At 37.6% G+C, this 12,291-nt stretch overlaps 1 protein-coding gene across 3 annotated transcripts in view; it reads left to right on the top strand.

Annotated features, from left to right (window-relative positions):
- PARP8 (poly(ADP-ribose) polymerase family member 8) overlaps window positions 1-12,291 on the top strand; it is a 170,364-nt gene that overhangs the window by 114,005 nt on the left and 44,068 nt on the right. For 2 of the 3 annotated variants that reach the window (XM_058564109.1, XM_058564108.1), the window contains exons 11-15: window positions 1,923-1,989; window positions 7,683-7,808; window positions 8,646-9,210; window positions 10,812-10,862; window positions 10,967-11,062. In XM_058564109.1, the coding sequence (XP_058420092.1) occupies window positions 1,923-1,989; window positions 7,683-7,808; window positions 8,646-9,210; window positions 10,812-10,862; window positions 10,967-11,062 (905 nt within the window). The remainder of the gene's footprint in view (window positions 1-1,922; window positions 1,990-7,682; window positions 7,809-8,645; window positions 9,211-10,811; window positions 10,863-10,966; window positions 11,063-12,291) is intronic. The other variant, XM_058564110.1, reaches the window with a different exon arrangement.

Raw genomic sequence — 12,291 nt, 5'->3', positions numbered from 1 at the left:
GATGCGGGAGGGCTCAGGCCTAATCCTTGGACTTGTCTCCTCCTCAGTACTCAATGGTTTCTCATCCAGCCTTGTGCCTTTAAATACATATATATTCTGGTTCTTCCAAATTCATATTTTTAGCACGTTCCTCTCATCTGAATGCATAAATGCTGGATTTCTCCATCCAGTTGCCTACTTAACTTTTCCCACTGGAGTGAGCAATAAGCATCTCAAATTTAAAATATCCAAAATGAAGTCACTATCTTCCCCACCACTCCAAACCTATTCCTCCTGCAGTCTTTCACCTACCAGGAATTGGTAAGTTTCAACCTTCTGGTTGCTCAGGCCCAAATCTTTTGATTCCTTCTTGACTTCCTTCTTTTTCTGATACTTCAAATCCAGTCCATCAGTGAAATCTGTCAGCTCTCCCAGAAAGTACGCATCCAGAATGTTCACCACCTTCACTAATCCAACCCGCTGTGCTCTTGCCTCAATTACTATAATAAGTTCCTGGCTGGTTCTCCTACTTCGTGCTCTTGCTCTTTACAGAGATCCCACTGCCACACCCATGAGCCTCCTCTGATCTTGTCTCCTGACGTGATACCTTGTTGTCTCCAGCTCCAGGGGTCTCCTTGCTGTTCCAGCATGTTGCAGCACATTCTTCCTCAGGGGCGGTGCCCTGTTGTTTCCTCTGGCTGGGCCACTTTTCTTCCTACTATGCTTTCTCACGTTGAAACCTATGCCCACATAACCTTCAGCGCGCATACCATTCCCTTCTTTAGTTTTCTCCAGAGCCCTTATTACCTTGTGACCTTCTATTTTCCTATCTGTTTTTTGTCTGTCTCCTCCCACTGGATGGAAGGCTTCATGGGGGCAAGGATATTTGTGTGTATGTTTTTGCTTCTCCATCTATAGTGATGGCACAGTGGATGCTCAGATACTCTTTAAAACCAGTGAGTAATGAATGGTGAGTGACTTTTCTGAGAGGTTATTAATTTCATAAACGTCATAGTTATTAACTTGCAAAAATGCATCTACCTGGTAAAAATACCAGCACATGACAGGGTGTGCAGTGAAAAGTAAGTCTCCTGTGCCTTACTCTCATCCTCCATTGTTTTACTCTAAAAAAAGATGTGTGTATATATAAACATGTCTCGCTTCCACTTAAAGAGTAGTATACAAACTGTCCTACATACTGCTATTTACACTTAATATCTGTTTTTTGGAGATGATTCTTCATCATTATACATATATACATTTGCATATGCATGTATTTTACAGTAGCCAGCCCTGGTGGTTTAGTGGTTAAGATTCTGTGCTCTCACTGCCATGGCCCGGGTTTGTTTCCTGGTCAGGGAACCACACCCTGTCGACTGTCAGTTGTCATACTGTGGCAGCTGTGTGTTGCTGAGATGCTGAAAGCTATGCCACTGATACTTTAAATACCAGCAGGGTCACCCATGGTGGACAGGTTTCAGTGGAGCTTCCAGACTAGACAGACTAGGAAGAAGGACCTGGCCACCCATTTTGGAAAAAATTGGCATGAAAACCCTGTGAATAGCAGTGGAGCATTGTCTGATATAGTACCGGAAGGTGAGAGGATGGTGCAAAAAGACCAGGCAGGGTTCCACTCTGCTGTACACAGGGTCACTAGGCATCGGAATCAATTCCACAGTGGTAACAACATTATACATTAGTATATAATATATAATGACTGAGAATGATCTCCAAAATGTATGTATAAAGGACAAATAGTGATATATAGCACTGTGTGTACACTATTTTTAAATGTGTGTGTATTACATACTATGTAATATATATTATATAAATATGTGTATATATAACATATGTATATTGTTATATATTAATTTTCACTTTTTTTCCTGGCTGATGGTTGAGTTTCACCTCAACATTTTGACTGATTTTTTTTTCCTCTGCAGTGCCCACTGTTGATGTCTTTCAGATTTCCACAAAAGAGCGATTTGGATTGGGACATCAACTGAAAAAGTAAGCTTTCCGAAGGATAAAAGATAAATTTCTGTTAAAGAGAACTGAGTTCTCATTTTGCTCATATTTCCCGCATTTTTATTCAATAAGAGCTTTTTGAAGCCAGCGCCTCAGGAGAGGGATTCATCCCGAAGCTAAGAGCTGCGTCCATAGTTCAGCTGGCAGAGCTCACTTTTAGAACTGGGCTGGCTTCCTTCTGTTGGCCCTTCCAGATCCACTCCCCTCCCTCCAGCACCCCACACTCCAGCTGGGGAGGCTGACCTGTGTGGACACGGTTCCTGTGTCTCTAATGTGACCAACAGGAGAGGCAGCAGTGTAAGGTGGGAGTATTTATTGCCTTTGGTTCTTCCCTGTGAGGTCACCTTGAGCTGACAAGTCCTTCCGCTGGAGCTCTCTGTTCCGCTCCGGGCTGCAGCCTTTGCCTGACTTTCTCTGTTACTGGGTTCTATTAATGGTTCCTTGTGCTTGTTCCTTGGGGCCTAGAGGTGATAACAGTTTAGCAGCCACTGGCCCTGGGCTACTGCACTATCTTTAGTTTCCATACCCACACCTCTGAAACAATCCTTTTGTAAATAAACCCTTTATTTCCTTTTTGGACCTAAATAGCGAGTCCATTTATCTTTTATAAACATAAAATTACCCCAGTTGAACTGACTTTTAAAACATGGGGGCGTACCTCAGTCACAGTCAAAATATCAACTTAGTAAATCCTATATTTATCAAAATATCAGCTTTAAGAATTTGTATTTATGGAGAATTTATGAAGGATTATTTATTCTTTTGAATATGCAAATTTTACTTCAATTTAAATTTATCGAGAGAGAAACACATGGTTTGGGCCCTCCGTAATGATGCAGTCCGCATATTCACCTTTATTTTAGTGAAATTTAATTGGGCATCATTCATTAGTCTTTTCTGAACAGTGCTCCAAGAGAAAATACTTTGAAACTTGTAATTTCATTTACAAAATAGGGAACTTATTGTAGTCATTTTGCCTGAAGTTATAGATGTAGTAGGAAGCTTCTTGTGTGGTATCAAATGTACATATCACAGAGCTCTAGAATTGTCTCAAGTTTTTATGACTTTACATTGAGGCAGCATTGCTCAAACGCGAGTTATGTGTGGATCACATTTGAAAGGAAAATTCTTGCAGATCTCCAGTGTTAGGTTTAAATATGTATAAATAAAAATTAGATAATAAACCCTTAATATTTAGAATTCTATAACTAAAATCAATTTACAACATATGTTTAGCACATTATCTTATGCAGTGTTTTCTTTATAAGGACTCATAAGAGAAGTTTTCTCAGTTTTCTATACTAGGGTTAGGTATGCTTTTCCAGTGCAATTGATTTTATTTTTTCGATCAGATTTTGTTTTCTGCGTTGAGCCAGTATCTTACGCATCTTCAAGCTAAGCGTGGAGCCTGCCTCTATGTTATGCCATCTAAGTTGGGTACCACTGCACCTTGGCACATTTTTGTTTTCTCCTGTGATTTTTCCCCTCACCAAATTTTCTCCCTTGTTTTTAAAAATTTTTTATATGTAATGACTTTATTTTTTTAGAGCATTTTCAGGTTTACAGCAAAATGGAGAAGGTACAGAGACTTCATATATACTGCCCCGCCCTGATACATGCATAGCCTCCCCCATTATCAACATCCCCCACCAGAGTGGTACATTTGTTACAACTGATGAACCTACATTGACACATCATAATCACCCAGAGTCCATAGTTCTACTTTACGTGCTTTTGTAAGCCACTTAGGAACTTCTTTTTTTAAGTGAAATGATGTTGATCCAAGCAAGATGAGAATTATAAAAGCACAGAAGTCTAGGAATAAATAGCTTCCTACTCTTAAGGGCTTCTGAGTATATCATTTAGGCTCAGAAAAAGAAATGATGTGTATAGTTCCAAACCTGAGAAATTAAGGAAAGCTATGTACTGTATACACTATTTAATCACCTTGGAGAATAAGTAACATTTTATTAATATTTCAATCTAAATAATTAACATTTTTTAAAAGTCATTTACTTCTATAGATAAATTTTAGTTATATGGAAAGTTTAGTGATATAGACTTGATCTTTTTTTTATGATCCTTGATAAATTTCAGTCTAATTATAGACCTATATTTAAGTTTCCTTAATTATAAATAACTGAGTTTGGCTGTGATCCTCAAGGTCCCTTCTAGTCTAAAATTATATGATTTTAAAAATGTGATGTTATCCTCATAGTAAGTCATAAGAGGAAACTGAAATATAAAGACGTCATTTTCCAGAAATGTACAGGAAGTTAGAACGGCAGATTTAGAATCTAGGCCTTTTGTTATTGCTCAGCTTTGTGTTCAGTCAATAAGAAACACTCATTGAACTTTTTCTGTGATTTTTTATCTGATGTGTTCCTGGAAACAAGACAAAGCCTTAACAACAGCAGCATATGCTTCTGTGGTGCTTGTTATATCTCAAGCTCTATTCTAAGCACTTGACATGTATTAACTCCCTTGATCGTTACAGCCCCATGAAGTAGGTACTGTTGCATCCATATTTCCTCGATGATGACACCGAGGCCCAGACAGATTAAGAGGCTTGCTTAAGGTCACACAGTTAGAAAGTGGTAGAGCCAGAATTTGACTCCAGATCGATCCTTTGGACCCATCCACTAACCTGCTTCTCATGTAATCTTAGATATCCCTTTGCCTCCTATAAGACTTGGAAATATGGTCGGCATTGAATGAAAACTGGGAGAATGTGAAGTCATTAAAAGAGCCAGAAAGAAAAATACTGACCCGAAACAGACCTAGTGTAGTGATCAGCTTTACGTAGGGTATCTTTCATTCAAAGGCTAAGCATACCCTAGACCATGGAAATAACCTGAAACTGTGTATGACTTCATGCTGAATTTGCATTGATCAAAAAGTTGCTTTTAAAAGGGAAAAAAATATTGCAAATCTCCAGTATTGCCTTAAATTTGTACAAACATAAAATTAGGTATAAATTTTTCGTATGTAGAGTTTACATTTATAAAACGAAATTCAATTTACAACTTAAGTGCAAATCAAAACGAAACACTCAAATTCCAAATTAATAAATGAATTTAAATTGAAGAATGATATTATTTTACTGGCACTTTTTCACCACCATAGTTTGAGTATAATACTGGCTACTCTAGTGCATAGTTCTTTTGAAATCGGCATGAAGAAAATCATGATGTTGCCCACATGTACTCCCTTTTCTCTGTTTGAACTACCTTGGAACCTTTGTTCACATAGCTGGCTGTGACGTCATCTGGTCTTCACTTGATGCGAATGTATAATTTACCTTGAAGTCTTTTTCTCTTATCATCAGCCAGTGGCAGTTGTAATAGTTCTTCTTGGTGCCAGCACAATAGTAAATGCAAACACCAGTGTGAGCACTGACTTCTCTTGGTGGCTGTCTATTATGAGGAGGTGGTTGTCATACCAATGTGCTCATAAGTATATTTCAGATTACCATTGAAATTAAACACAAGAAATTAAATTTCTTATAGGAAACAGTGACCCCCCCCCCCCCCCCCCGCTTTTGAATCCAACAGCATGTAGGGATCTGGGTATCCAAGTTTAAGAATTACTGGTTCTATGGGGCTGGTCTGGTGGCGTAATGGTTAAGTTCGCGCGCTCTGCTGCGGTGGCCCAGGGTTCACAGGTTCGGATCCCTGGTGCAGACCAACGCACCGCTTGTCAAGCCATGCTGTGGCGGCCTCCCATATAAAGTAGAGGAAGCTGGGCACGGATCTTAGCCCACGGCCAATCTTCCTCGGCAAAAAGAGGAGGATTGGCATTGGATGTTAGCTCAGGGCTAATCTTCCTCACACACACAAAAAAAGAATTACTGGTTCTAAATACCGAAGTCACATTTTAGAACGCTGATGTAATATGAAAGTGGGAACCATTTTAGCCATTTTGACTTGTTACTTTTTTGTTTCAGTTATCCTGTCAGGATTAGGCAAGCACTTGATGGGTTTCTTAGGGAATGGTACACAAAAATAGCAATTTTTCAGAGGAAGAAAAGACTCTGAATCTGCTTGGTACAAAGGGTGGTGTCACAGGGGATTTCAGGTTAAGTACAGGGAAAAATGATGACTCTCATATTACTGTTACATTTAAATCTTGGTGCAATCTTGGGTGAAAAAATCTTCAAAAATTGAGTGTAAATAAAAATTTTCCTTTGTCCTGAGCTCTAAGGTGCATTTCTGTGAATTGGAATCATGCATCATTGATTACAGTTTTACGCCTTCTTGCTTACTACCTCTACGGCTAAAAAGACCCAAAATAATTCCATATGTGACTCTTCTGAACTCATCTAAACTAGCAGACAAAGGTTGGGGAAGTAAGTCTGAGTGATATGCTTTCTAGCGATCTCTGTTAACTTGGTAAGACGTGAAGGGTATTGAGAAGTCAATGTTGGCCAAGTGCTAAGAGTCGCGCCTGTGCTTTCTGAATAAGACATGTTAAGATATGTCAGTCCGTGTTTGATAATGTAGGTATTGCAGCTCTGCCACTTATCATCCAGGCTAACTTGGGCAGGTTTCGTTTTCTCACCTTATTTGTAAAGCATGTGGAATAATAGCTGCCTTCTGGGGGCATCCTGAGAATTAAAGAAAAAAAGATCTGTATATGAAGTTCCTATTTTACTCTCTAGTATACTGTAAATGGTGAACAAATATTGGTACCATATTCGTGTTCTAAAAGCAGCCTGTGTTACAAGGAACTGGAAAGAGCAAAAAACAGGCAATGCTGAGTTGACGTTTGAAAGGAAATCAAAATATTTAATTTATTGCACACACAATGTTTAATTGTAAAATTTTCCATCTACTTAAATATCAGCCTTAAGGGACCTTCCTCCATTGCCAGTTGAAAGGTGGGATGCAGAGAAGGTATTGCAGCCTGGGACCCTTCTCAGAAAACAATGCTGTGTCTAAGTCCACAGTTGACATTCCAGAATTCTTTACCACAAAACAATGATGCAGTGATCCTGACTTAGAAAATATTGAGGTCAGGACTTACCAAATTCCTGCCTTATGATAGTAACTAAAATTTTTAAGAGAAGCCCAAATTTTTAAAAAAAAAATCGTATTTAAAGATCACTGGGCTGTGCTTAAAGATGAAATTTGTTGACTTGATATTTCTCCATAGAATCAGTTTTGCATGGCTTTCTTTTCCTTATGATTTTACAGTTTTATTCTGTTTTCCTTTTCATGAGGAAAAATATAGAAGCAAACCAAGTAAAAAGAAATTGACTTTGCTTGTATCATAATAAATAAAATCATTATTAGTAACTAAAAACTCTTCAAACTGTGTTTCTGGCACCAACAAAATAATTCATAATTTTTTTTTTGCCACTTCAGCTAAAGTTGTTGATCCTAAAGACTGTCTCTTTATAATCGTTACAAATCTCTTTGTATCCTTATTCTACTATCAAATGTATTTTTAATATATCACAGTAATTATTAATTATAACATAGTAAAGTCATAAAAATTTTTTATACAATGCCTTCCTACACAGGAAAACATCTGGTATATTTCTAAATTAGCATCTCACTAATTACTGTGCATTTGTTTTCCTTTGATAACTGTGTTCTGTACATAATAAATACAGAAATCCTATATTAAATTGCCTTGGAACTGTGGTAACAGACGTACCTTTGGATTGACAGAATCATGCAGACATTTGTTACACAGCAGTGGAAACAGAGCAAAGAGAAATCCAATTGCTTGCACAACAAGAAGCTGTCAGAGAAGAAAGTGAAGTCTCCCCTGCATTTATTTTCTACATTGCGCAGGTGGGTAGCAGACGACTTCATCACTGTCCTGCTAAATCCTGAGTGTGTGTTACTCCATGGTTGTTTAGTTCAGAGTATTCTTTCCATAGTCTTGGCATCTGTTTATTTTCTTTATGACTTCAAAGAACGAACCTAATTACATGCCTTCCGTCAAAAAATAGATACTCATTTCTATGTTTAGAGTTTTTATTTCCTTAACATACATGAAATTTACTAAAATTACATCCTTTGTTTTTGAATCACATAGAGTTTTCCCTACACAATGAGTTTCTTTTTTTTTTTTTTTGTGAGGAAGATCAGCCCTGAGCTAACATCCATGCCAATCTTCCCCTTATTGCTGAGGAAGACCGGCCCTGAGCTCGCATCTATTGCCAATCCTCCTCCTTTTTTTTTCCCTTTTTCTCCCTAAAGCCCCAGTAGATAGTTGTATGTCATAGTTGCACATCCTTCTAGTTGCTGTATGTGGGACGTGGCCTCAGCATGGCTAGACAAGCGGTGCGTCGCTGCAGGCCCAGGATCCGAACCGGGCCGCCAGTAGCAGAACGCGTGCACTTAACTGCTAAGCCACTGGGCTGGCCCCCAAAATGAGTTTCATATAGGGCTCTGGGACAGGTAGGAGGGGAAAAAAACCATGATAATGTTTTTTTTGCTTTTCAGGAAAAATACAATTCTCTGTGGTCATTCTGCACACGCTTTTGATTTCAACTTCAGCTGGATAGGCTGTGTTAAAATAAGGTGGTATTTATAGCAGAGTTGAGTTGATTGAGCCTGACTAGTGTTCCCCATGGTCTGTTACAGGCATGATTGCCCTGTATTAATTGTTGTTCCATTTCGAAGGTCGCCAAGTTATCCTCCCCCTGGTTGTGGTAAGAGCAAATCCAAACTGAAATCTGAGCAAGACGGAATCTGCAAAACGCATAAGCTGCTGCGGAGGACTTGTTCCAGCACGGTCAAGACCGATGACGCGTGCACCACCAAGTCCCACAGGACCTTTGGTCGCTCCCTGTCCAGCGACCCCAGGGCTGAGCAGGCAGTGACGACAATTAAGTCGCACAAACTCTTGAACCGTCCCTGCCCAGCAGCTGTCAAGCAAGAGGACTGCCTCAGCCTCAAGTCGCATAAACTATTGACTCGGTCTTGTTCTGGAGACCCGCGATGTGAGCACAGCACCACCTTGAAGCCTCAGAAACTGTTAAGCAGGTCTTACTCCAGTAATCTCAGAATGGAGGAATTGTATGGACTGAAAAATCAGAAGTTGCTCAGCAAGTCTTACTCCAGTGCCCCCAAGTCATCCAAAACGGAGCCTTTCAAGGAACCTAATGCAGAGGGCAGGAGGCTCTCTCTTACCTCAGGGCTTATTGGAATCTTAACACCATCTTCATCTTCATCTTCCCAGCCTGCTGTGCGTAAATATTTTCATCTCAAGTTCTTAAATGTTAGGCTAAGGTGCAGCAGAGGTTTGTTTGTTTTTTTGTGAGATCTGGTAGAGGAAAGAAGCGAGGTATTTTTTTTTTTTAATTTACTGTTTTTTCATTTTTGGATATTATTTTGCATACCAGACATTTGCAACTGGTACCAGAATGTTCGTTGTGATGCTGAAAAAATAAATGTAGCTGTTGATTTGAGGTCTAGTCCAGATTCCTTTCATGGTAATGAGTGCTGCTAATAATGGAAGGAAGTCAATTGGATTCACAAAGCCTATCCTTTTAAGCAAGCATAGCATTTTAATGATTGATTAAGTAAATTTATCTAATCTCTAGTTATCTCACACATGTAGTGGAGGACAAAGTTTGTCTAATAATTAAATTGAGTAATATCCTTCCTGTTATATGTAAGAGGAAACTTTGCTCCTGAACATCGTTACTTGTAGAGAGAAGCAACATTTACAGCTGTATCCCAGAGCTTCACTTAAAGCTGTTCTTAGTGTCTAGTTTATAAAATGGAAGTCACTGTTTCCTGAAGCTGTTTTTGGGGGGAGATGGGGCCGGGAGGTGACTGTATTAAAACTTAAGTCCTTTGGATGGTATTTATTGGGAGTTAGTCTTACACAAAATTTACTGTTAGTCTTACACAAAATTTACCTCTAGAGTGATCAGCATTATAGCTGGTTTCAGATAAAGAAACAGACTATCTTATGTATATTAATTACTTAAAATAATTGATAAAAAGTTTACTTTTTGTTTGCTTTTAGTAAATTTTGTGTGTGTGTGTTGGGGGAGGGGCGTGTTTAGCACTTGACTATCAATATTGGTACACCTAGCAATAGATGAAATTGAAAAAAATAAGATACTGTTTTCAGAAAGTTGTGTTTATCTTGTATAGGTTTATTTCTATAATTAAATTGTAAATTATACTGTAAAATTTTATTTCTATTGAGAAAATGTGAGTATGTTCATAATTTTATGTGGACATCCCTAAAAGCCCATTTCTTGTCAAAACTAAGCATTAAGGGCATATAGAAAATAATGTCGAAGAGTCACATAGTAGAAAGTTTCCCATTATAGTTTCACCTAAGGAAGATAATCTCAAATATTCTGTAAAAGAAAATGTCTTAATGTCCTTCTGTAAGGTTAAGCTTAATACAATAGTTTAGTGTTGTACCCCTTTCAATGACTGTCTAATCTGTCCTTGGAGGAATAATTCTATCTGATTGTAAAATAAGATTGAAATACCCTAAATGAGGACATGGGAACATTTGACAATCAGTAGTAGAGGAAACAAGTTTTTGTGATCATGTAAAGATGCCAGTCATTTTTACTAGAAGATCAGAAATTAAGAATACTGTTCATTTAGTTTAGACAAAGATTGCAAGAGTAACGGCAAAAAGTGTATTACAATGAAGAAATTTTCAAATCTCGATGTCGTAATCAGTGACTTAATTCGTATTATAGGTGATCTTAGAAAGATCACATCTGTATTCACTGTTGCACAAAGTAAGAGGCTATAATTTGTATATTTTCCCAATTAAAAAATTATTTTGTTCTTTTACTTTGTTTTTTATAGCCAAATGGTGCCAAATGCATTCCAGTACGAGACCGTGGCTTCCTAGTGCAGGTATGAGCCAAGACTCCATCCATTGTAGAATATTTTAGCCTTTAGTGGTTTTTCAAATCATTTATGAACTTGACTTGCTTATTTCTCTTTATTGTTTTATTCAGACAATTGAGTTTGCTGAACAGCGGATCCCTGTATTGAATGAATACTGTGTGGTTTGTGATGAGCCACATGTGTTTCAAAATGGCCCCATGCTTAGGGTGAGTTCTCATTGGTAGAATGTCAGTGTTGATTTAGAAAATAAGTGAAAAGGGTTAAGATGTAAAAATAAGTAAATAACTGCATTTACAGTAAATACTATCTATTGAGCAAATTATTTAATACACAAAGTGGTATGATTTTGACAAATGGATCACTATTTCTGAAGGAGTCTGTGAAAAAGCAAGTAGTTTCGTATTAGGAAAATATTTCTTACTGTGTTTCTTACGTGTGCCTGTCTATCATCTCTCTTTCCATCCATCCGTTTATATCTATCTGTCTCTTTATCCACCTATAGATATATCAATATTGATAAAGATGTAGATGGATAGAGAGATAAATATAAATATAGATGTATATATATAAACTTGCAAACACTGTTTCTTCAAAACCACACAATTTAAGATGCTTAATATAGAGAAGAGAGAGTAGTCCTTATTCCAGTTAGAAGAGGTATACAGTAGCATACAGAGAATCAGAATAAAGATTTCGAAAAATGCCTCACTGACACATTCGGGACATTATTGAGGGAGTATGGAAATAAGAATCAATGAGTATATGTGCATATTGAGGAGAATTATCCAATTTCAAAAATTTGTTGTGCAATTTTTTTATTGAGATAGAATTCATATAACATACAATTCACTATTTTAATGTGTACAATTTAGTGGTTTTTAGTATATTCACAATGTTATGCAACCATTACCACTGTCTAATTTCAGAACATTTCCATCACCCGAAAAAGAATCTCCATAACTGTTAGCAGTCACTCCCAGTTTTTCTCTCCCCTTATTCCCTGGCAACCACTAATCTATTTTCTCTCTTTATGAATTTGCCTATTCTGGACATTTCATATAAGTGGAATCATACATTATGTGGCTTTTAGTTTTTGGCTTCTTTCACTTAATAGAATGTTTTCAAGGTTTATCTATGTAACATGTATCAGTACTTTATTCCTTTTTATGGTGGAATAATAATTACATTATATGGCTATACGACATTCGTTTATCCATTCATCAGTTAATGGAATTGATGGGACATATGTTAACTCTATTTAACTTTTTGAGGAACTACCAAACTATTTTTGACACCGGCTGCACCATTTTATATTCCCACTTGGCAGTGTATCATGGTTCCAATTTCTCCACATTTTCACCAACACTTGTTATTCTCCTTTTTTTCCCCCAACTATAGTCATCCTAGTGTGTGTGCGGTAGTACCTCTTTGTGGT

Source organism: Diceros bicornis, chromosome 20 (genome assembly GCF_020826845.1).
Source record: "Diceros bicornis minor isolate mBicDic1 chromosome 20, mDicBic1.mat.cur, whole genome shotgun sequence".
Lineage (NCBI taxonomy): Eukaryota > Metazoa > Chordata > Mammalia > Perissodactyla > Rhinocerotidae > Diceros > Diceros bicornis.
Note: the sequence above shows the minus strand (reverse complement) of the source record. Positions and strands in the feature narration are given on the sequence as shown.